Below are 24,446 nucleotides of genomic sequence, written 5' to 3' on the forward strand. Positions count from 1 at the left end.
GGTCTTGAGATGTATCTGTTGTGGAGAACATAGCTTGCGTGTCTGCACAACTCAGCAAAGTCTAATAAAACTACACCAGACAGTTAATATAAAGCCTGTGAACAGCGTTACTTAAAACACATTATTACTATTCTCATGTTCTGTACACGAAGCAGCACAGTTCAGATGCACAGAACTGAGTTGAATGTAATCTGAGTACAATCCAGTCCATTGATGCAGGAAAATATTTAATCCCTCCAATAAACCAATATTGGCTTTAAAAAAACACTGTCTTTACTGTCTTTTTAAATTGCTGGAAAAAAGAGTAGAAAGCCTGACAGGATGCAAAACCCCTTTGGGAAATGCTAATAGGGCAGCCCCTACAGGTCCGTTATGTCTAGCAAACCCCATCCGAAAATAGAGACATTTAAGCCTAATTACCTTGCAAACATGAAATTATACTCTTTAGTTACCAAACAAGACCTTGTCCAAATAAATTATACCAACACTTCAATTCGGCTCGTATATAACCTCCTGAAAAGCATTATAGAAACGTCACTTTTAAAAATGCTACTCGCCATATATGAGGTGACTTGTAGTGGATTTGTGGGGACACTGCTGGAAACAAAACATATTAATTTAATTTTCATTGGTGCATGTCGTGTTAACAGTGTGTATGTAAGTAGAGTATCATAATAAGTTCTTTACTGTGATGTTTAAAGCTAAATGAGAAAACATAAAAGTCCCAGATTTTTGAAGGTAGTTTGGCAGGACGCTGTGTGTCTGCGCACAGATCAGATGGGGTTTGGTTTGCAGGCGGAGGCGGAGTTTTCTGCCCCAAGTTTTTCAGAGTTTTGTGTCTGAGAAGAGCAGTGTGATTTTTAGGGGGCAAAGTGGAGCAGAAAAAGGTAAGACATCTGGTGCGATATAACTGTTATTCTAGTCAAAGTAACACTGTCAGATCTGACGCGCTAAGTCTTTGCCTCTAGCAGAGCTCACACTGTGGAACGTGACTGTCAGTAAAAACGCTTGGTTGGCAAAAACGAGTAAGACGGATGTTTTTATCACGAGTTTTAGCCTCCTGTCCAGCTGCTGTGACCCTTCAGCAAAGGCTAGGAGCTAAAACAACGAGGGACAGGTTGTCCACACAAACTGCAGCATTAAATCTCTGCAAAGTCTGTTGGGAAGCGTTGAATATTCTCTGCGACCGAGCAAACAAGTTAGTTTATTGTCTGGTAGTTTATGAATGCTACAGATTAATCGGCTGCAATTATTTTATGTGGAAATAACATGTCCTCAAAGGTGATTATCTCATGACTAGTATGTCTTCATAGAGGGATGCATACTTTTGGTGTTTGTAGTATGTCTGATTAGATTTAGGGACTGTTCTTTACTTATCAGAAGAGGGGGTGGCTGGCGCAGACTTTATTTATTTATGTATTTTTTAATTTGACTCTCCTCCAAACTATAAATATTTTTCGTTAAGCCTCTCTGAGTGACTGGCAAAAAAATACATGGCCCTCCCTCCGCCATGAGTTAGTTATTAGGTTTTTATAATTTACCCTGTGATGTTAAAGTTCAGAGCTGAAGATGAAATCCTGAAGTTGCTGAAGTTGTTTGTTTTTTTTTTTTTACCAGATTTTAAATGAGACATAAAATAAAGTGATTTTAATGAAATATCACTTTATTAAGTTCAGTTTTGGTTATGTTTTTTGTCTGACGAAAGCGTGTGTCACACATGATGTGTCCAAAGATCATAGGAAATTTGAAAATCCAATGATAATTTCTGATTTTACAGTTTCAGATCGGCAAGTTTTAAAAAAAAAATGTGCCAGCTGGTTTGGAAGGCAAGTTTTCCTTAAAAATCGACATTAAAGTAAATACAAAATACAACCATTTAAAGTTATATGCCCCTCCATTAAGCCAAAATAAAAAGACATAAAGGCAGATTTCTACTTGTGCATCAGCTCTATGCAGGGTCTACACCGTCGCCTATGCACGTCGCCTACACCGTTGTGTGCATTTAAACTTGTGCGCTGGTGTGTCTGTGTCACTCTGCAGTTACACCTCTACAACACTAGTTGGTGGCAGGGTTTCTGTGAAGTGCTGTAAAGTTGAGTTGATTCAAAACACACATTAAACATGGCTTAATAGATACAGTTTCAAACACAAGAACACAGATTGGCTTCACTATAACTCGTAGGATTCACAGACAAACCACTTCTCTTTTGTCGGACACATTTTCCCCACATAAACAACATGCTAATGTTATTAGCACAAGCCTATGGCATTTTACATCTTATAAATTAGCTTTGGGGCTAGTAGAGATTTTCTTGACTCATATAAAACCAGGGACAACAGCAACATTTAACAAAGTAACGTACAAAATTCAGCTCTATTACAACTCACAAGGTTCACTGACAAAACAACTGTCTTATACTAAACACTTTTTTCCAAACAGATACAACATGCTAATGCTATTAGCACAAACCTGCAGCATTTTACATTGTATAAATTAGCCTAGCGACTAGCAGAGATTTCCTCTACTTATATGAAGCCAGGATAAATCACACACAAGACTTGGGGCCTTTATTGTCCTCACAAATTATTGTTTGTGAGATAAAAGTGAATAAAAGCTTCCTTTCCACTGAGGGAAATGGTTTTAGCTCACAAAAATAGACAGGAGGTCTATGTCGCCACAAGGTGTAGTTACATTTCAGGGGAGGAGCACATCAGGCTACAGCGTAGGGTATGGCGTCCATTTGACGCAGAAGTATAAATCCTGCTTAAGTCCCACCCCAGTGTTTAAAAACTTATCTGACACATCTCCCCCCCTTTTTGCGCCACCCCTCCTCTCTCGTAAATAATAAACAGTCCCTTAACCTGTGTTCTTTTCACTGGAATGTTGTCAGGCTTGTAAATGGTATAATCAATAACCTCCATGTCCAGATTTCATTTATCTGTCTAGAATGAGGATGTAGTGGCAGTTTGATCGACTTTACAAGAGGGAAGGATTTTGTAGTACTGGGAGGATGACATTCTCCTCAACTATGAACAGTCTCATGACTTTTTTTCCTTCAAGCAAGCAGCTCTTGGATTGTGTATGAGGGATCACCAAGGAGGAAGCCTACATCTTCCTTTTGACACCAGACTTTGGTTTCTCAATAACGTGTTGCAAACCTAAGAAAAGAGAAGTAAACTCAGATTGTCTAACATATGGAGAATTCTGAGCAGATGCTGATACGAATTACTCAGCTCTGGGTGGAATACAGTAACGACATTTTCACTCTGGCGCTCACTGATTTTTTGGCTTTGCCATTAACAAATGTCACGGCCAACCGGAGGGGTTTTGTGAAATAAGAGGAAAACAGTTTGTACGTAGCAAAAGAAACAGCTGTGTAATCTTGCTGTGAAGCTTTTAACGTAGGCTACATTTGAATTGAGTTGTACACTTTGATTCTTCCCTCTGAGGTGAGCTGAGCTGGGGCTTGGTCCACTCCTGTTGTACAGCCTGCCGTCATGGCTCGGTACCTGAGCTATTTCACCACTGTGGGCGATAAGGAGCCGCTCCGGTGGGAGGATGAAGAGTTACACGAGAACAGCGAGGAGCTGAGTCCAGCCACTGGCCAGTTTCCAGTTACGCTGTCCTTCAGGGAGTCACTGCAAAGGCTCTACAGCTCCGACCGGTTCCAGGTACGTCACTCTAAGCTTTTCAGTGCATTTGTTAATAGGCAATGTCAACGGTCCATCATGGTCTCTCCACAATGATGTCACTGTTGGAGGAACAGATATGAACAATACCAATCAGTCCAAGGGAGCCGTAAGAATGTTTAGGAACCTCACAGTTTGATTCTGTTTCAGGAGGGCTATGATGCAAGTATAAAACCATTATCGATGCATCAAAATTTTAGAATTCTGTACATGAATGATTGTGGGTGTGACTTCTTCTTTACCATGTCCCTCCCCAAAGCTACAAATATTTTTCCTTAAGCCTCTCTGAGTGAGTGGGGGGAAATACATGACCCTCCCTCCACCATAACATATATATATATATTTTTTTATATTCACACCAAATGTAGGTATTGGAGCTGATGCAACAAGCAACAGCATCGAGGAAGTCATCACCTAAACAAACAGCTGATTACTTAAGCAAAATGCAGGTTCTCCTTTAATATTGCATCATCACACAAGCTGTGTGTGCACTTCAGCAGAATATGGGTGCATGACAGCCACCTGTCCGACCGCACAAAACCAACAAAATTTAATAAGCCTACACATCACACACCTCTGCAAACACACACATACACACATCACAGTGAACACACATTGACAACGTGTGCATATAAAGACAGTTTTCCTAAATAAACCATGACACACACAAAAGTGGTAGCAGCAGCCATAATAATACCTGTAACTTGGCACAGTGGTTGTTACTGGATTTTGAAGTTTAACCCTTTGTTGTTTGAAAGTTAAAAGTTGAAAATAAATTCTTGGGGTTAAAAAATGCCTAGTTTTTATTGTCATACATGCAGGAGCTCAGATTTCTTTTTTTTTTTTTTTGTACAAATGGTTTTCTATGGCAAAAGTTTAAATTAATCATGTAGAACAAAGTGACTTTGATAAAAAAAAAATCACTATTTTAAGCTTAGATGTGATTATGTTTCCCAAAGGAAGCCTTTGTTGTTACGATGTGTTTAAAAATCTGATGATAATTTCTGTTTTCACAGCTTTTAGCAATGATAAACTGTGTAATTTTAGCGATTTGCTCTACCAGGTGAGCAAATGGGTGCCCCAATTTGAGCAATTGTTAAGGAAAACACACTTTCCAAACCACCAGCAGGCTTTTCGGGTTAGAGTGTATTTAAAATGAATAAAAAATACAACTGTTTAAAGTCACATGGTTGTATGTCCCCCTCCTAAGCCAATCTTTCAAGAGAGAATCGTTATCATTTAAGAATTGATTTTTTTTTCTCCCAACCCTTGTTGGTGAAGTCTTCAGATTGCTTGTTTTGTCCAACCATTGTTCAGAAGATATTCAATTTACAATGATACAAAACTCAAAGAAGCAGAAAATTGTCACATATGAAAAGCTGGTACCAGGAAATGTTTGGCATTCTTATTTGTTTTAGCTTAGTACATATGTATGTCCCATTCTTGTGAATGTGATGTATCAGGAACACCTTGGGGTATTTTTTTCTAAATTGGCACAAACGTCCACTTGGACTCAGGGATGAAATGATAAGATTGTAGTAGTCAAAAGTCAATTTCATTTTGGTCTGTCTCATTCTCATGAAAACAATATCTCAGGAACACCTGGAAGGAATTTCTCCAGACTTTACACAAACATCCACTTTGAGTTAAGGATGAACTGATTTAGAATTTGGTGGTCAAAGGTTAAGGTCACTGCGACCTTGTCCATCGCATCCTCATGAATGTAATATCTTAAGGAAGACTTAAGAGAATCACTTCAAATTTGACACAGACGTCCACTTTGATTCCAGGATGAACAGACTAGAATTTAATGTTCAATAGTCAAGGTCACTGTGACCTTGTGCCATCCAATTTCTTAAGCATGATATCTCAAGAAGGCCTTGGGCCAGTTTCCTCAAATTTGGCACTTTGCTTTGACTCCAAATGAACCGATTAGAATTTGGCAGTCAAAGGTCAAGGTTACTGTGACCTCACAAAACAGGCTTTTGGCCATAATTCAGGAATTCATATGCTAAGTATGACAAAAATTTCAAACAAATGTCCTGTAGGATAAAATGATTAATTGATGACATTTCATATCCAAAAGGTCAAAGGTCAGCTTAATGGTGACATCATATTGTCCTACAGAAACACTTTTCTGGCCATTATTCAACATCATAACTCAAGAAAAGAAGAGGAAATATTTGGTCAGTTACAAAATTGGTGACACTAATCTTCGGTGCCCACCTTGAAACTGTGCTGGTTGTATAGATCTTCTTTGCTGTCGGGGGGAAGATGTGTGTGAAGAATCCGTGATTTCACAGACGTGGATATAAACTGTAACTGCAACTAGATGGGTTTGTGGAGGGATATAACTGCGAGCGGTAATTCTAGTTTTACTTTTCAAACAAGAAGGCTTCAGACCCAGCTGACGATGACTCAAGGGACATCACTTGAGGACATTTATTATTAAAAAAATTTATGTCCCTCTTGAGACTTTTTTCACATATGCAGTAGTACTCCATAGCACCTTGGAACCCACTTTGATGTATAGGATCGGTGCACTTGCCTTTAAAGTTAAAAGAGAGGCCCCTTGTATGAATGTCTGACTTTGCTTCCAGGTGTTGGTGGTGTGTTTGGTAATCCTCGATGCCTTTTTTGTTCTGGCGGAGCTGCTTATAGATCTGGCTGTTATCGAGTTGAAACATAGCCACACTGCTTCTGAGGTGAGACACAGATTTGTCCCCATACTCCAAGCAAACTCCCAGACCTTTATGTAATACCATTACTGACACAAGTTTTTTTGCAGGTGTTTCACTACCTGAGCTTGGCTCTTCTCACATTCTTCATGGTGGAGCTGTTTGGTAAGCTGTATGCTTACCGCCTGGAGTTCTTTCAACACAAGTTTGAGGTGTTTGATGGTCTGGTGGTGGTGGTTTCCTTCGTGTTGGACATTGTGGTCCTCTTCCTTGAAGAAGCCTTTGATGGAATGGGTCTCCTCATCCTGCTGCGACTCTGGAGGGTGGCCAGAATTATCAACGGTCAGTAGCCTTTGTCTGAAAGGATGTACAATGAAAAGTATTCCTATGTGTGGGTGAGGGAATTGGATGGGGGTCATATTGCACTTAAAGGGCAATCTTGGAGCCCATTGGCCTTGTAAGATGATGATATAGCCTCTGGGGGCAACATACAATTTTGGGGGTTCCACTGAAGCCAGCAGATATCCAGGCCAAGACTTCCTCTTCTCTGCGTCGGTCATAGTTGACAGTTACATTAGCAACTTAAGACAGATCCAGACAACATTTTGGCTAATTCAGGCATCAACAGCCTTTACTATCAAAAGAGAATATACAATCTGATAATAATGAACTGAAAAGTTGAAACCTTTCAAAAGAAGGGTTTATATACTGAGATTATGTGACACTTAGACTGAACACGGGTGGACTTTATCTAACAAATTCTGTGACTTTTGATGGTAATTGGTAAACACCAGGTCTTATTTAGGGACGTCATAGCAGGGGGTGAATACATATGCATGCACCACCTCTCAGTCTTTTTATTTTTCATTTCACCTCACCAATTTTGACTGTATCGTGTAGTTCCATTGCCAAAAACTTCCAATAAAAATCCATTTAAATTACAGGTTGTAACACAACAAAATAAGAAAAAGGCCACAGGTGAATACTTTTGCAAGGCACTGTAGTTGCTTCACATGGCAATGACTGTGTTTGAATATATTGCAGGTATTCTGGTGTCAGTGAAGACCCGTGCAGACCAGAGGATCCACAAGCTGAAGGAGAGCTATGACCACCTCGTTCGAAGAGTCACAGAGCTACAGGAGCGCACTGATAAACTGGTGATTCCTTACAGCTGCTTCATACTAAATTAGAAAGGTTCACATTTACTTCAGTGAAAAAAGGAGTTCAATGTATCAAGTTTCTTATTTATATTATAATAAGGAATTTATGTATTTGGTGTCTTCAGGGCTGTAGCTACAATTGAGACATTTTGAGGTCATGTGACAACCTGGGGGGACTTTCTGTCCTACAGTTCAAAACTGATACATGGTGGAGATTGAATCAGCTCATTTTGTTGCTTTTAGACTCAAAATATATAAATTTAGCTAATGTATAATAAAGCTTTAGCATGTGACCCAGAATTTTATTTCTGCTCATTAACTCAGTTTTCAAGAAAATGGACGGTATTAAATAATTGATGTAGCTATTGTGAAGTCACCCATTGATTTGGGGACTCCCGTTTTGAAGCCTTGAGTTTGGCATTTTGGCCATCGCCATCTTGGATTTTTGGAGCCTGAATTGACCTTAATTGGACGAGAGGGTGAAGACAGCCCTAACACTAGGTGCTACCTTGGTTAGCAGTGCATCAGCTATGGTGATAATGCTGATGCTAATATTGGTAGGGGTAAACAAGATTAAAGTCATTAAACAATTAAGCGGAAGAACTGAACATCCAACCCCTTAGAGGGTGCTCTGGCACAACTAAATGCTGAACAACACTCTTAGGCAACCAACATTTAACAGTTAACTTACATGAACTTACAATACATAGAAATAGCGACAGCTGTAGCTTCACCCATAACCTGTGAATCTGGGGTTACGCCATGGTTACATCAGGCCCCCAAGAAGTGCCCTGGGCATTGGAGCCAATTTTTCATAGTGGCCAAACCGTTTAATTACACTGTCAGGGGATGCCCTGCAGCCCATGAAGACTTTCGCATTGACTTACAGTACAGACCAAAAGTTTGGACACACCTTCTCATTCAATGCGTTTTCTTTATTTTCATGACTATTTACATTGTAGATTCTCACTGAAGGCATCAAAACTATGAATGAACACATGTGGAGTTATGTACTTAACAAAAAAAGGTGAAATAACTGAAAACATGTTTTATATTCTAGTTTCTTCAAAATAGCCACCCTTTGCTCTGATTACTGCTTTGCACACTCTTGGCATTCTCTCCATGAGCTTCAAGAGGTAGTCACCTGAAATGGTTTCCACTTCACAGGTGTGCCTTATCAGGGTTAATTAGTGGAATTTCTTGCTTTATCAATGGGGTTGGGACCATCAGTTGTGTTGTGCAGAAGTCAGGTTAATACACAGTTTCCTAGCAGCTATTTGACCATGAAGGCCTGATTGGCGCAGTCTCCTCTTAACAGTTGTTCTAGAGATGGGTCTGCTGCTAGAACTCTGTGTGGCATTCATCTGGTCTCTGATCTGAGCTGCTGTTAACTTGCGATTTCTGAGGCTGGTGACTCGGATGAACTTATCCTCAGAAGCAGAGGTGACTCTTGGTCTTCCTTTCCTGGGTCGGTCCTCATGTGTGCCAGTTTCGTTGTAGCGCTTGATGGTTTTTGCGACTCCACTTGGGGACACATTTAAAGTTTTTGCAATTTTCCAGACTGACTGACCTTCATTTCTTAAAGTAATGATGGCCACTCGTTTTTCTTTAGTTAGCTGATTGGTTCTTGCCATAATATGAATTTTAACAGTTGTCCAATAGGGCTGTCGGCTGTGTATTAACCTGACTTCTGCACAACACAACTGATGGTCCCAACCCCATTGATAAAGCAAGAAATTCCACTAATTAACCCTGATAAGGCACACCTGTGAAGTGGAAACCATTTCAGGTGACTACCTCTTGAAGCTCATGGAGAGAATGCCAAGAGTGTGCAAAGCAGTAATCAGAGCAAAGGGTGGCTATTTTGAAGAAACTAGAATATAAAACATGTTTTCAGTTATTTCACCTTTTTTTGTTAAGTACATAACTCCACATGTGTTCATTCATAGTTTTGATGCCTTCAGTGAGAATCTACAATGTAAATAGTCATGAAAATAAAGAAAACGCATTGAATGAGAAGGTGTGTCCAAACTTTTGGCCTGTACTGTACATTGTGAAAGAGACATCTGTAAATCAGTGGATACATTTTTTTGAGAGTCACAACCTGTGTGAAATGACTCATTTCACTATAAGGATTCAATTAATTCAGTTCAGTAACAATTGGAAAGTCTAGAAGAGCCACATGATTGAATCATTTTATCCCCATCCATGTTAGCGGAGTGCTAAACCACAAGTAGCCAGCTTGGCCAGCAGAAGTCTCTAATGGGCCTGCTCTATGGGTCCCACAGTGCAGAAGTAGTTCAACTGCCAAGTATAAAATTACCAGGATGATCAGTTGAACCATTTTGGCTTCATGTGCCACTGAGTAACTTTCATAGAAATGAACAGGGCCCCAGCTCCAATGTGTACTCTCTTTACACACCCATGGATTACATTACCCAATCAATGTTGTTGGCATGGTCGCGACTTATCTTAACAGATGACACCCACCTATCACCCAGAGTGGCCACATCCACCCTTAAGCCTTAATATTTAAATGAGTGAGTTATACAAAAAACCACCCCCTGTACAGTTGTCATGAACAGGAAAATTTGCTATAGAGACCAAAACTGTTTTTTGTATCAGGCTGTAAATATGTTTATTTCTGCTGCAAAGTTGGGCACTTTTACATGATCCTCAAAGAGGATTGACTCGCTCTTGGAGCCAGCCTCAAGTGGCCATTAGAGGAACTGCAGTTTTTAATATTGACTTTATTTTTCAGCCCTGGATGTTGCCACTTGGTCAAAAACTAGTTTATTCCATCTTAGGTTTTAATTTTTTAGCACTGGCATTGGTTCTGTCAGTCATGATGACATTGTACTCATTAAAGTACTGGAGATGCTGAGGTCTCAAAATGTGGCAACGCCAAAAATAGGTCCAACGGGGGATCAAACTTGCACAGTCAGACCCTCAGACAGGTTGTGCATACTGCACCTTCCCTGGACAAGACCTTGGAGAATCTGGACATGAGTTTGGACTAACACAATTTAAGTGACAGCAGGTGTAAAAGCTTTAGATGAGGTCCAGCAACAAACTGACTCTCCTTTCTGTCTCCATCTACCTTAGGAACAAGAGAACCAGAAACTTCAAGCCCTCCTGAAGAAGCACAGCATAGACTTCTAACTCATCGACCATACTGTTGAGGAGCTGCCATTCAGTGTCATTTTATCATGTATCTTTCTGCACTCTTTTAAACTATACATTCCATGATCAACTTATATTTTAGACCTGATTTCAGTATTCCTTGTATTTGTTACCACATTACCTGAAGAGAAAGCATCTTTTTGAATATATGTATAGTATAGTAGATCCATATCCAGGTTTCCTGTCATTATACTGATGGAAATCAGTTAAAGATCTGCATATATGTAATGAATGTCAGATATTCAGATGCTACTGGATATCACTCCATAAAGCTGCAAGGCCATGGCCTTAATTTCAAAGTAAATATTTGTTCTCACACTGATGAATTGTACATAAAATTAATATACATCTGCTTAGTGACATTTAAAAGTACTTTATGTTGTGTAAAAAAATAAATAAATAAATGAATTGGTTTCATTTATTAAAAAACATTTGTTAAATAATCTTTTTACAAACATCCTATATACATTATTTACACAATTTACAGGAACACAATCATACAAACAGAGGGAAGATAAGTCTACATGGAGTGTTCAGACAAAAGGGAAGAAGAAGTCAAAGGGCAGTTTGGCATCGATGGTGGGCATGGCTCTGTAACCAGGAAGAGCGGCAGAAGAAACTGGTATGAAGGTCACAGAGCTCCTGATTGACAAGATGCTGCTGCCTCCAGACAACATGTCCTGTGGGAGGACAAGACAGACAGTAGAAATGATTAGATTGCATCTTTTTTTATTTGTATGTAAAAACCTGGCAGCATTTATGCAAAAGCAAGTCTCACCAAACTGGTGGTGTTGGTTTGGATGACTTCTCTGATGCTCACAATCTGAGCTTGGGGGTTCACCAAGGATCCATATTTGGTCCATTCAATTTCTAAATGAAGTGACAACGGGATGCTGCAACTTTGTGCGTCCTGCAAAACACAAACACTGCTGGATTGTGGACCCACAACATAAAGCACATACTGTGTTTTCATGGAAACACGTACAGTGTGAAAATATACAATATATTTAAAATTCATAAACCAGTCAGATTTGATAATAGGTCCCCCTTATGACTTCTCCAATCAGATGTTGTCAAACTGTGCTCACCCCAGGATTAAAGTTGCTCTTGATTGATACCCAGTCCAGTGGATAGTCTAACGGCGAGTTTCCAAAGGAAGCCACATACAGAGCATGGTTTGGTCCTCTCAGAACATCCAAAAGTACCTGGAAGACCAGGGAGCAGTTGGCAGCATCCTCCAGTCTACAGGGACAAGACAAGCCATCACATAAGTATTACAACATGAGGAAGCACCTGTATCTGTACAGTGATCAGATTTGTTGAGTGTAAGGATGTCCTGCCTTAATGTGCAGCCAGACACAGAGTCCACACCAAACAGGACAGGGGAGCGCCGATGTGGTCCCTGCAGACAGTCCTGGTCCTCAGTACTGTGGAGAAGAGACAGTGTGTCTCTGGGGTCGATGCTTCGAGCAATCCCTGTGATGACAACTATTAAGGACAAACCCTGGGCTTTGTAGCACATCAGAATATCCCCTTTTCATCAAACTCTGTCAAACTACTCTTAACCCTTACTACTACTGCTCACTCATACTGTCTGTAGGTCAAGTTGAGGGAAATCCAGTGTCCAGGGAGGTAAAGGATATTCTGCTGTTTTTGTTCCGGACACAAGAGGTAGTCCAACCACATAACCTGGATTTCCACTGTAGTGGATGACCACCTCCTCCATATCCTCCTGTTTAATACACACAAGATAAAGTACATTACTCACATTAGTCTCAAAACTACTTTTAATTTATTACATTTAAAGTTTGTGCACAATTTATTTATTTTTAGTCAATCAGAGTCTACTAACACGAATGGATAGATTTTCTCACCACCCCATAACAATGTGAAAGGGAAACTTGACTTGCTGTAAGTCTCAAAAATCATTTTGCAGCTTTCCTCAAGAGTAGAGGGTCAGGCAGACTTAAAACCTACAGGATCAACCGAGCAACCCTCATAGCCAATGATCTTTGCTACTGTATTATCATGAGTGTCTGTAGTCTAGGCACAGGTAGCATGCTACGGATGACTACATCATTGGAACACATTCTAAAAAGTTTCACAAATCTGCACTCTTGCATGAAGAAAGCAGATCTTTAACAGAGCTTTCAGTCGTATCTCAGTCTCAAACTTTGTCTCGTCTGACTCGGCTGCTCTAAATTAAGTACCATGGTGAGTGTGTATATGTGAGTGTATTCATACGCAGGCGTGCACAGGGCTGTAGCCAGGTCAAAATGTTAACCAAGGTCTCGTTTCGTTGTTGTTGATTACCATGACTACTAATTCATGCAGGTCAAAATAGCCCAAAGGGGAAAATTCTGTTATTCTACATATTTCTTTATCTCTTCAAGACTTCCTGTACACTCACACCATCCAGACAGGTGCACACAGACTGTCTTTATTGGAAGATCCACATACAAAAGCAGCCCATGGTAAAAGCTGCTGGGGGCCGGACTTTGAGTCCTCAGTGGTAGCTATGGCAGTGGGCAGGTAAACACTGAAGTACCTGTGAGTATATATGTATGTAGGGGCAATAATGTATGTGTTTATGACCAAATGTCGATGTAATCTGTGTATCTGTATGTTTCCCACGTGAGACATTAATATGTAGAGGCTGTGGAATCAAATGTGTTGGTGTCTCTACTATTAGTGTTGGTATTCAACACTTAATCCGAATGCTGTGTAAGACCTTATACTATTAAATTGTTTATTTAAACCAATATGAATGTCGTGAGTATAAAGTAAAAGACAATATTAGGCTCAGCTGTAGGTTTAAAGATTTGTTACATCAGAAATATTACAAACACTTTCACACTAAAGCGCCTGCTCTATCCACTAAGCCACTGACGCCCCAACATTTTATGACTTTAGCCTAGTCCTGTGGTTCCCAAGTGGTCCAGCCACAAGGTCTAAATTTTGCCTTAGTCTTTAATCAAGTTCCACAAAGTTTAATATATTCAGTGTCGTACTTCCATTTGGCCATGTCCTCGAGCCAGGTTGCTGCTGTGTCTGGTAGCTGTACATTATTTATTCATTCTACAGCAGGAGACAGCGCTTCAAAATTTAAGCTTGTGCTGGAAATTTATTCTACTTCAAAACAAAGTGTGTTTTTTACAAACTTGTCACATTCGCGAGTAACATGTGGTCCATTCAGAATGGACCCGCAACCCACTTTTGGTCCATGGCCCACCAGTTGAGAACCACTGCCCTAGTGTATCCATTCATTGCTGCTGGTCTGTTGCCCCCTCGCTGTCTGAGAGGCTTGTTAAAATGTAAACCAAAAAAAAGACAGCTGCCCTCAAAATGCAGTCCAATCCAGAACCAGCAATGACCCCATTCCTCACTGCAGCAACCTTTGAATCATACTGAGCTTTTTTTTATTAAGCCTGTTTTGTAGCTAATACTGTATCTAATCTAACAGTAGTTCTGAATGCAACACAGCGCTCCTAAGATTTCCTTAACTAGAAAACCACCCCTTTTGTGGATAACACTCCACAGTAAGTAGACAATTCTTGTTGAGACACTACCTGGACAAATGTGATGTGAAACTCCTGTTGCGGGGACAGCGCAGCTTCACGGACAAATCCAAGCACCAGAGACACCGTCACATTCACTACCTCACCGGCTGGATTGTACTTTATCACATAGGCAACCTATGGACACAAAAATATGTAGTTTGTCCAACAGACAATGACTTCTTCTATTGGCCAGTGTTTTCATTTTATATCTACAATTTCATTTTATATCTACAATTTCAGTCACTTGTGTGACCTATTCAATGAGTAATGTGGATATAATGATTACAAGAGTATAGGCAAATAACAGAACAGCTACAACCGTTTGGTAAGAATTACATTAGTTTACTGTAATGCAGCCTTTAAAACCAGGAAAAGACAACACTTAAGATGTTACAATGTCCAAAATCTACAGTGACATTTAGTCTCATATCATGATATCAATATAATCGATATATTGCCCAGCCCTACTCCATATGTTTTTACATTGGCAGCTTTTAATCCAAAAATACAGGTAGGGCCCTTCAGAATGTTGTGTTGGAGTGTGGGTGACTCACCTTCAGCACCACATTAGCACAGAGGGTTGGCTTCAGGAGAACAGGGTTGAGGATTTCTCCATCACTCATCTTTAGCTCTGTCTGAGTCCCATCTACAGACTGCAGGATGACTGAGGCCAGCTCCACAGGAACAACCTCCAGCAATGTCACAGACAAACACATTAGTCCACTTTTATTAATATTTAACCCAAATATCTAGCAGATTCATCTTTAGTGTACAGAGTTACAGTTTGTATACTGTCAATGTTACAATTGATTTTATTTCAGTGCATTACAGGAAGCCATTCATTTCCATTTTTCAAAGCTATGTTGTTATAATGAGGTAATTAAAGAGGACCTTTTATGCTCATTTTTAGGTTTACACTTGTATTTTGGGTTTCTACTACAACATGATTACATGCTTTAATGGTCACATACTTTATTTTCCTCACACTGTCTATACTGGAACACCTGTAATCACTCTCTATCTGAAATGCTACGTTTAGGTGCCTATCTCTATAAGTCCCCCTCCCAAAAAAGCCTATTTTGCTCTGATTTGTCACCATTTCCAGATCTTCCTTATCTTGGGGTCTCTGCACCATTACTGTAGCCAGTGAATGACTGTAAAGGAGAATAGTGCCGAAACTACGTCAGACAGGATCGTGGGTGGAACGGGTGTGACATTTTGACGACATGTTATATGTGCAACCCACTGCCGGGAGATTTAAAAGGTAGCTGATAGCCATTAGCAGCTAACTCAAATAAGAAGAACAGTGACCAAAAATGTCTGCAAATTTGGAAAACAATGAGATCCGGGAGCTTCTTACCCTCCAAGCAGACAACAAGATCAGCTGCCATATAACAGTGACGGTAAATGGTTGTTATCGCCATGTTAATGCCATTGTTATTGTTTATAAAGTGCTGTCGATGCTTACAGTATATGTCACATGTCACACCAAAGACCAATGCTGTTGTATTACATGTCATGCTCATCACACCTCCTTTGCTTCCCTGATCCCAGCATGCAGTCTAAAATCACACACTGGAGCAACATGATGCTGCTGTCATTTGGTTCTGTGTAAAAACGCATAAACTAGGGAATTTGTATCGTCCCTATAGTGTGATCTCTGTGTAACACGTGCTGTTGTAACGTTATACATACATATTGCAGAAAAAAGGAAAAGCATAAAAGGTCCCCTTTAAAGCACAGACTCATCAAAACAGTTTGCAGTGCATCAAAGAAACAGTAAAAGCAGACAGCATCTTCACTGTGGTGGATTACGTGTCTCGATATGATATGACAGATCCAATAGATCAAGATTCAAGTTCCAATTGATTTATTTTCATACCATGCTGAAATGAATGGAATTCCATGAAAGGTAGAAAGAACAGGTCTAACTAATGACAAATGACACTTCTAGTATGGTTTGATTAAATAGTTTGCAGAGCAAAAAGTTCAGTGTGTTGTCAATGCAAATGTGAAAATAACTAAATACTTCCCTCTTCTTAGTAAATGCAAAAATGTTTCCTGTCCTCATATTGCAGCAGTTAACCTCAGCTTTTTGTGTCCTATTGCACTATGTGGCATGTGACATGTTTTTGGGGGCTGTATGTCTTTGCGCAAAAAGAATGTTGGTGTCTTGCTAAATTTCCTGTTTAGGCATATGCATGTTAAAGTTTTTAACACAGACCTTGATGCAGCTCCATAGTTATTTTAAAGCAACCAATAACACCTGCATGTTCCCCAGACTTCCTCTCAGCTGGGTTTCAAAACACCAACACTGAGCTGGGAGGTCATTATGGGATTTGGAGGCTCTATTGGGAATTAAAATGAAAACCAGGGGCGTACCTTTAAAAGTGTATATCAGCTAACCAACAAAAACAAAATATAATATCAAGTAGGGTGAAGACAAACAGCTCTTCACATCATTGCTTTATACACATTCAGTATATGAAGGCATCATTTGGCATAAAGTATTTAAAGAAGACAAAGTTGTAGCATTTAACCTCTGATGCTTACTTGACTAAAATGATTATTCACTGATCAATATAGTTGTTAAATTTCTGTGGTTCAACTAAAAACTGATGGATTGTTTCAGAGTCAAACAAAAAGCAATCATACTTACAGCTGCATCTTTATTCCTCCCCTGTAGAGTGGAAAAGATTTAGTTAAACATCTTTAATCAACATCAACTGATTCTTTCTTTGTTAAGTTTCTCTTTGTATTTTAAGCATTTCAGTACAGTAGCTTATTCATCTTATAAACAAACATCCCTGTTACCAAATGAATAAAAAGGAAAGGTCCACCCAGAGATGCTTTCTAGCTACCTGAAATAATTCTGGTAAATGTCCATTAGTTAAGCAGGTAGAGGAATATAGCTGAATCAGATTCAGAAAGTGAGCTCACCAAAAAGTAAATTACAAAATGTAAGAGTCCCTTTAATCAGCCCTTTAATCACAGTATATATCTCCTAAGGTGAAATCAAGGTTTTGTCTCTATTATTCTCATAAATATTTCCATCCACACAAGCACTGTTATAGAAAAATCTCCATCCAAATGACAACACAAGACACAACTTAAGTGCTGTCAAGAGCATGCCAAACCAGCACTTGGTTATAAAACCGTAAAATTAAAGCAATGTAAAAATGAAGAAGAAGAAGAAGAAGAAGAAGGAGAAGAAGAAGAAGAAGAAGAAGAAGAAGGAGGAGAAGAAGAAGTTGGCCAACCAGAAGCCTGAAAAAAAAAAAGCTATTGCTTGAAGGCTACCAGTAGGAGTGACCTCCGTAGCTCATTCTGACATCTCTGTTCCTCAATATAGTGGAACAGTAACACCTACATTTATGTAATACATTTTTTTTGGTCATGTCTGCTACTCCCTGTCTACACGTCAACACTGAAAATGAAGTCCCTGAAAATCTTTACCCTAGACAGTTTTACAAAAGATCCATTTTCAGTGACCTAAAATGCAGTTTGCATTTGGACGAAAGGCCAAAATGCAGACCAAAAAAAGCTTCAATTTCAGATATACTCATGTATGTGTGAGTTAATGTGAGACTCACAGCAAAGAGCTGGATGTTTGTGTAGGTGTCCATGCTGAGGGCCCTCAGAGTGCTGCAGTCCTGCTGCAGGACCACACGGCGGGAACACTTACTGCTCTGATCCTTCAGGAACGCTGAGGAGACAGGCAGGAGAAACTAAAGCAACAACACACACACACATACAAATAAAAAAATAGTCTTCTGTTAAACTCTTTTAAGCATGTTTGAAATATAAAATTACAATGATAAGATGATAAAGAGAGTTATTTCCTAAAATGTCAGACCATTCCTTTAACCAACTGAAAACTTTGGATTTTAAATAAATATCTTATTGACACAGTTTGAAAAATAATGGCATATAAAGATGAAATAATCTTAAAAAATGCATGAAGGATTTTCTCCTGTTTTCAAAGAAGCAGAGCTACACCACTTTCCTGAATGTCTGCTGAATAACCCACCTGTTACAGGCTATAATTCAGACCTTTACTGTGTTTTACTTTATTTGTGTTGCACTTTGTACCAAGTCTGTTGTGGGTTATGTATTATGACAGCAGTCATGCGACATATTTAGAGTGTGACTGTGAGGGGGCCAATCAGAAGAATAAAACTCTTAACTGACTTGTCCTGTTTGAAGTTGTTCTGAAGTCAGTTCTTCACATTATGTATGTGTAAGAGTTGCATTTTAGTTTATTTCTATTCACATAATTCATTGATGTTTGTGTTTGCAAGTGTGCCCCCTCCAGAGGTGGTTAGGGTGCTATCCTATAAGCTGCTTTGCATGATGCATGGTGGGGAGAAGGCAGGTGACAACACATCCTGTCACTGACCTCAACCTCAGCTGCTACAGGTGAATGAAACCTGCTATGCTTCAGTTAAAACATAAAGACACTGAACCGATTGCTTCTTGTTTTTATATTATGTTTATTCTGCAGTAACTTCTAAGAAACATTGAATGGTAAATACTCTTGGGAATTATTTTGGAAAGAAGGCTGTGAGTCTGGCACACTGCACCTGCACTCTCTATGTGTGATAAAAAAAAGAGATTGGAAAAGAGGTTAAAGGAAAAGCCCAACCTTATGTTTTTTGCCACTACAGTATGGATGCTGCCTCATGCTGGTATATGGTGTTTTGGAGGGATGAAATGTTCTAAAGATCTTTCTATTTCTGATGCTCTCAGTGTTTCAGTGAGGACCAGTTAAAATCCAGTTAAAGTTATCGTGTGTCGAAGGCTACCAAATACCATAACACTTCAATTAAAAGCCTGGTCCCAATTAAACGTCCAGTTTTTCGGATGTATAAAACCAGGTTGTTGGCTACCCTTGAGAGCTAACGTTAGTCAGCTGTTTAGATTGCCCATACAAATATAAATGTTTAAACTTTTATCAGTATGGCTACATGCTACATATTGTGAGCTGGGTTAGACTGTCCATAATTCAATCCTTCAGTTCATTTAACTAAAACCACGAGCACCGACGAATACAGTGATTCATTCGGATTTACCAGCTTGGTAAAGAAAAGAGACGACAAAAACAAAGGTGGTGACTCCCTACTTCTGAAGCGGTCATAAAGGCAAATTATGTGTCCATTCCTCTATTACTCTGTAAGTTATTTATATTTCTTTAGTTCAAAAGGGTCCTTAGATCAAAAGCATTAAAAGGGTTTTTCAAAAAAGTAATCCAAGTGGTGAGCATTGTTTTAACAGGATGAACAGATGTTGTGCCAGTATGTTGGGTGCTGCAATCCTGGAGTTCTGTAAATGAGTGTCATAACTCTCTCTCTGTCTCTGATGCGCTGTCTCAGAGCTAGATCAAATGAGTGATTCATTATTGATATGTTATCTGAAGCCCAACTTTACACAAGTAATATTCATTGAGGTTTAAATAGACTACTTGATTGTATTTCCCCATGTTTACTGAGCAACAGTTTTACGTAAAAGGAATTAAAGGCTCGTCAATTTTTTTGTGTTTTTAGCTGAGCTAGATCAGAGAAACAGCATCAACGATCTGTTTTAACCAAATGGTTCTCCATGTTAATGAAACTCAGCTCTTGGTGCTGGAGTAACGAGTGAACATGCTTTAAAAGTAAAGTATTTTCTTTTCAAATAAGTGCTGAGAGGTAGAGCTAATTTATAACGATGTGAAGAATGGTTCATTTGGACTCTGAAATGTAACTGATAATACACATTAAAGAAACTTCAAAGTATACATTTTTTTAAAGGAATTTGGTGTGACAGTAGATGGTGGACTGAGTATTTAATTGAGTTAGCACCCTCCCCCTCGTCGACCCATCCACCAGGCCAAAGCAGTCAACCTAAGGGCTGACCACTATGCATGAATGTTACCTGCAGGACTGTTGTCCATACAGTCAGCAGTGACACCAGGAGCTGGCAGCAAGAACATCCCCCTCTGTCCACTCTCTCCTGCTGTCACCATCACATCTCCATACTGAAACCATAAACCAGCAGCAGAGAAACAACATTGCTATTTTGTGATCGTTACAAATATTCAGTCTGAGACAAACAGAGACAGATAAACAGAGACTCGCCTGGTATCCAGACGAGGCTTGGAGCTCTGCAGCAGAAACCTGAACACTGTTCTCCTCTGAGCCAAAAATAAAGCTGGTAAAGTCTTTGAAGAGTGAGTCAAACTTGCTGTCAGTTGGGAGAGCAGGAGAGGGATGAGAAAATCCATCAACACCTGGACAGAACAAACAGTTAGTGACTGAGACGACTGGGAGATGGAGACAGACACATTATAAAGTACTTTGTGACATGCCTGCATACTATTTATAGTCTATACCAGTCTACAAGTAGCCATACAATAATATGCTGCATTATATTTCTATTCTGAAAATTAGAAAAATAACAACAACCTTATCATTTAAATTTAGCACTAAGGTGTATTTATATTTACTAACTGACCGATTGGTTTAAGAGTTAAGTAATAAGTGGTAGTTTCTTTAATAAAGCTTCGGCCACGGGTCATTTCTAATCCAAATAAACGCCATTGATGACTCACGGTTCTGTGAGTGAATGCAGAAGATGTCATAATTAGTCTCCTTCCGGACAGACGACTGTATCTCTGAGTAGCCATCTATTGTGTTCCTTAAAGAGTAGGACGCCACATCGTGGCTGCACAGCTGCTTTGGGCCACTGCAAACAAAAAGGAACAAACACAGAGAATGAGCCGGTACATAAACTGTATGGAGACAGAAATTACTAACATGTGTACCTGTAAGAAACAGTGAATCATACTGATACACAATGGAAAAAAGGTCATTAAATCTGTCCACAAGCAAGCAGACTATTCAACAAAGGGATGTGTTGAATTCATAAGTAAACTGTGTTTCATAAATACATCTATTTCATATGAATTCAAGTTGAACTGAATTAATTTACTGTAAATTATAAAAAAGTGGCCAGACTCAGAGAGTTTATGTATCTCAGCTGATCAGAGAACCTCTGCAGATGTATTGCTGCTATGCCAGAAAAAAACACCTGATCAGTATCAGTAATAACATGAAAAGTTTCTTGTTATAACAAGATGTTTTTAATGTTTTTACAAGATATTTTCATGTTATAACAACAAACTGTTCTTGTTATAACAATATACTTGTTATAACATGAAAAGTTTCACATTATTATTTCTGCTGCATATTTTGTCATATTTTCAGAAGATCCCTCCTTGTTTTTTCAAATGTTCCTCTTTTAACATTGTTTGCTTTTAACACAAAGTCAACACTTCCTCTGTGTTTTACTTTTGTCTTAAACTCAACATAAGACATTTCAACAGCCCTTATTCCATCAGTGCAACAACTTCTTCCAGTCTTGTCACACTCAACACTCCGCTGCTCTCACTTCCTCACAAATATTGTTTTGATCACTAATTATTTCAAGTCACTTCCATTTTGCCACATTCCATCTCTGTTAAGCTGCCGTCACTGAAACAACACTTCCTGCTCAGGTATTTTACATTCAAGGCCTTCCAGGGGCTCAAAGGACTTAACCCCCTCCTAGTCTGGCTCACAGGATGTATAGACTGCGGGTATAGGCCTGCCATTGGCTGCCTATTTCAGACAAAATTCTCATCCCTCTCTGCTACTGCTAGTTGTTACCTTTTTGAAAATCCCTGTCACTACATGGAACTAGTCTCACATAGACAGACCCATCTGTCATTGTAGAGCTGTGTGTAAAACAACAACCTTCAAACCAGCAACCTACAAGATACAATGTCTTGCAATGTTTTCTTTTGGAGGGATTTAGCGTTTTAATGCCTGGCCCGCCTCCCCAAATTCCAAGTTCGCGCAAATGTGGGAGATAGGTCTAGCTATGCAAGACAAATCCCTCTCTAACCTTCTAGGCTTTTAATTTGAAATGTTAGCAGGAGAAGAGTGACTTAATCATACTCAAAAAAAAACTGCAGAGTGTCAGTAATAGGAGTTAATTAGTGAATTTAAAACAGTATTTCTGTTAAAAAAGAGAAACTCAGAGCAGCAAACTGGTGAGTATGACATGACTGTGCTGTAGTACTGATTGAATTAGTGCTGTGGAAAAGTTCATCACATTGAATTTACAATGTGAGCTGCTGGAGCACAGGTAGTTCCGCTCCTCCTCAATGTTTTACCCAGCCACCTTTATTTGCCCATTCTCCGCCATTATTTGAACAGTGTCTATTGACAATTAACAGGAAATGAAATCAACTGTCTTTTATGTTCCATGCTTTCTTACAACAGCGATGCTTCGCAGCTCCTGGATACGTATGAATCATTGGAAGTGTAATGTATTACAGACACAGACTAGCAACCTAGTCCCTTCTCCCTGTGGTCTCGTGGAAGGCTTACCTGACAGTGTCCACTGAGCAGCTGGTGAACAGAGCCACCTCCTCACTACACACTCTGTCACAGCAGCAGTTGATGTCACACACATCCTTGTGCTCGTCACAGGGACACAACCTGTCGACTGAAACACACAACAAGGCTCAGGTTAGACAGACATTCTCACAACAAGGCTAGTTTAGCCACTTGTCTTAAACTTTCCTTAACTTAACAAAGCTACCTACACCTTCTGAGCTAGAGTTGCAGTGACATACCGGTTTCAAGGTATACCTTGGTATTAAAATTGACGGTAATAATAGAGCGTACATTTGCTTATCTGCAGTGTTGGAAAAGAAAAACTGCAACCGTTAAAAAATCTAACCTGCACTTGTTATAAGAAAAAAAAAAGCATTTGCGCATCAACAACAACAATCCAATTTTCATTTACTGATAATGATAATAGTGATTGTGCTATAACGAATACAGTGATACTGTGATATTTTCTGATACGGTCATCATACAGTAAAATCTCATACTGTTGCAACCCTATTCTGAGCTACAGAAATATGATCTTGGTGTGGTTACAGCATATGCAGTATGAAGATATAGTACATGGCCATTATGTGTCTGCAATGTGTGTATACGCAACTAGATATCTGAATGAGCAAATATGTACAATTAGTTACTTTCAAAAGCACATACTTTCTACAGCTTGTTTTTTTTAGGGTTGCACAATACTATCAGCACATCATCGGTATCGACCGCTATTGGCTTTAAAATGAAACAGAATGAGCCAACATGCTTTTTCGTACTTTGCAAAATGAATGAATGTTACATACGCTGAAAAGTATTCTCATCTATAGTCTCCATCTGCTGGTGGGCCATCACTACAAGAGTATGCATGCATAGTACATGATGTTAATTCCACTACAGAAGAGACTTGATGATCACTAAAATTTGGTGGGGAATAAGTGGATATATCGATATTGGTATCAGTTATCGTGTTATAAATATATATTGGATATTTGGGGGGGGGGGGGGGGGGGGGGGGGGGGTCTTATTGTTTGTGTGTTTTATACTTAGATTCATGTACAGTTTGTATTTTTAAAGTTAAAATAATAATAATAATAAACAGATAAGTGGCACATTACAACAAATGCAGACCGAAGCTAATTAGCTTTTTAATATAACACTAAGACTGGAGAACGTGTTTAACAGAGTGGGTTACCGTTGGTGACAGGAGTGAGCAGTTGGCCGGAGACAGGCAGCGGGTCGGCGGGCAGGCTCGGCTGACTGGTCCCCTCTGTGCTGCTGGAGCCCGGTGTTGCGGTTGTTGACTCAAACTCTGTAGGCTGCGTAGTTGTGTAACTGTCCGTAACGTTGTATGTGACGCTCTGGTCACCAAGAGTCGTATTCCAGTTGTAGCTTGTTGTATTTTCATTGGAAGAGACGGCAGTAAACAAGAATAAACAGAGTAGGACTAAAGTGGACCACAGCGCAGCAGCTGAGACCGCCATCTTTGTTTTAACCGTTGCTATGGTTCTTCTTCGTCTATTATTGCATTAACATGTTACTGCCTTTAATGAAGCATTACCGCCACCTGCTGTTCAAGTAAGGAATTGTTCCTGCTCAGCCGGATAAGGGAAGGAGGTCCTATGGGCGTTTGCACTGCGGTTTGTAGGTCTTTTCTTTGTCTTTTCTTTTATTAAATTATTCTGCATGAACTATAAAAAACATGCATACATACACTATTCAATTACATCAATAATTTCTTGTTTTCGTTTATATTTT

At 39.4% G+C, this 24,446-nt stretch overlaps 2 protein-coding genes across 3 annotated transcripts; one reads left to right on the plus strand and one right to left on the minus strand.

Moving 5' to 3' along the window:
* The first annotated feature begins 787 nt into the window (after positions 1-787).
* Positions 788-11,140, plus strand: hvcn1 (hydrogen voltage-gated channel 1). Of its 2 annotated transcripts, none has more exons than XM_033632588.2 (6): positions 788-887; positions 3,451-3,672; positions 6,291-6,395; positions 6,479-6,710; positions 7,413-7,525; positions 10,634-11,140. In XM_033632588.2, exons 2-6 carry the CDS (start codon positions 3,499-3,501, stop codon positions 10,688-10,690), a joined length of 681 nt encoding a protein of 226 aa, XP_033488479.2. In that variant the 5' UTR covers positions 788-887; positions 3,451-3,498; the 3' UTR covers positions 10,691-11,140. The 2 variants fall into 2 exon arrangements, with proteins under 2 accessions (XP_033488479.2, XP_078025306.1); XM_078169180.1 differs by lacking the exon at positions 788-887 and adding an exon at positions 2,893-3,353.
* Positions 11,112-24,178, minus strand: tctn1 (tectonic family member 1). The gene is made up of 14 exons (XM_078169179.1): positions 23,884-24,178; positions 22,683-22,800; positions 20,861-20,994; positions 20,388-20,539; positions 20,185-20,287; positions 17,865-17,977; positions 16,931-16,951; positions 14,826-14,960; positions 14,281-14,406; positions 12,354-12,443; positions 12,052-12,188; positions 11,800-11,953; positions 11,490-11,621; positions 11,112-11,391 (listed from the first exon to the last, which is right to left on the minus strand). The coding sequence occupies exons 1-14, from the start codon at positions 24,170-24,172 to the stop codon at positions 11,245-11,247; spliced, it is 1,851 nt and encodes a 616-aa protein (XP_078025305.1). The 5' UTR covers positions 24,173-24,178; the 3' UTR covers positions 11,112-11,244.
* Positions 24,179-24,446: the final 268 nt, after the last annotated feature.

This window comes from Epinephelus lanceolatus, chromosome 7 (assembly GCF_041903045.1).
Source record: "Epinephelus lanceolatus isolate andai-2023 chromosome 7, ASM4190304v1, whole genome shotgun sequence".
Lineage (NCBI taxonomy): Eukaryota > Metazoa > Chordata > Actinopteri > Perciformes > Serranidae > Epinephelus > Epinephelus lanceolatus.

Coding starts and splice junctions, on each gene's coding strand:
- tctn1 (XM_078169179.1), bottom strand. CDS start 24,172: ATGGCGGTCTCAGCTGCTGCGCTGTGGTCCACTTTAGTCCTACTCTGT. Junction 22,801..23,883: donor GCTCACTCCTGTCACCAACG/GTAACCCACTCT, acceptor TGTGTGTTTCAG/TCGACAGGTTGTGTCCCTGT. Junction 12,444..14,280: donor TTCACATCACATTTGTCCAG/GTAGTGTCTCAA, acceptor TGTATTAAACAG/GAGGATATGGAGGAGGTGGT.
- hvcn1 (XM_033632588.2), top strand. CDS start 3,499: ATGGCTCGGTACCTGAGCTATTTCACCACTGTGGGCGATAAGGAGCCG. Junction 3,673..6,290: donor ACAGCTCCGACCGGTTCCAG/GTACGTCACTCT, acceptor CTTTGCTTCCAG/GTGTTGGTGGTGTGTTTGGT. Junction 6,396..6,478: donor ATAGCCACACTGCTTCTGAG/GTGAGACACAGA, acceptor GTTTTTTTGCAG/GTGTTTCACTACCTGAGCTT.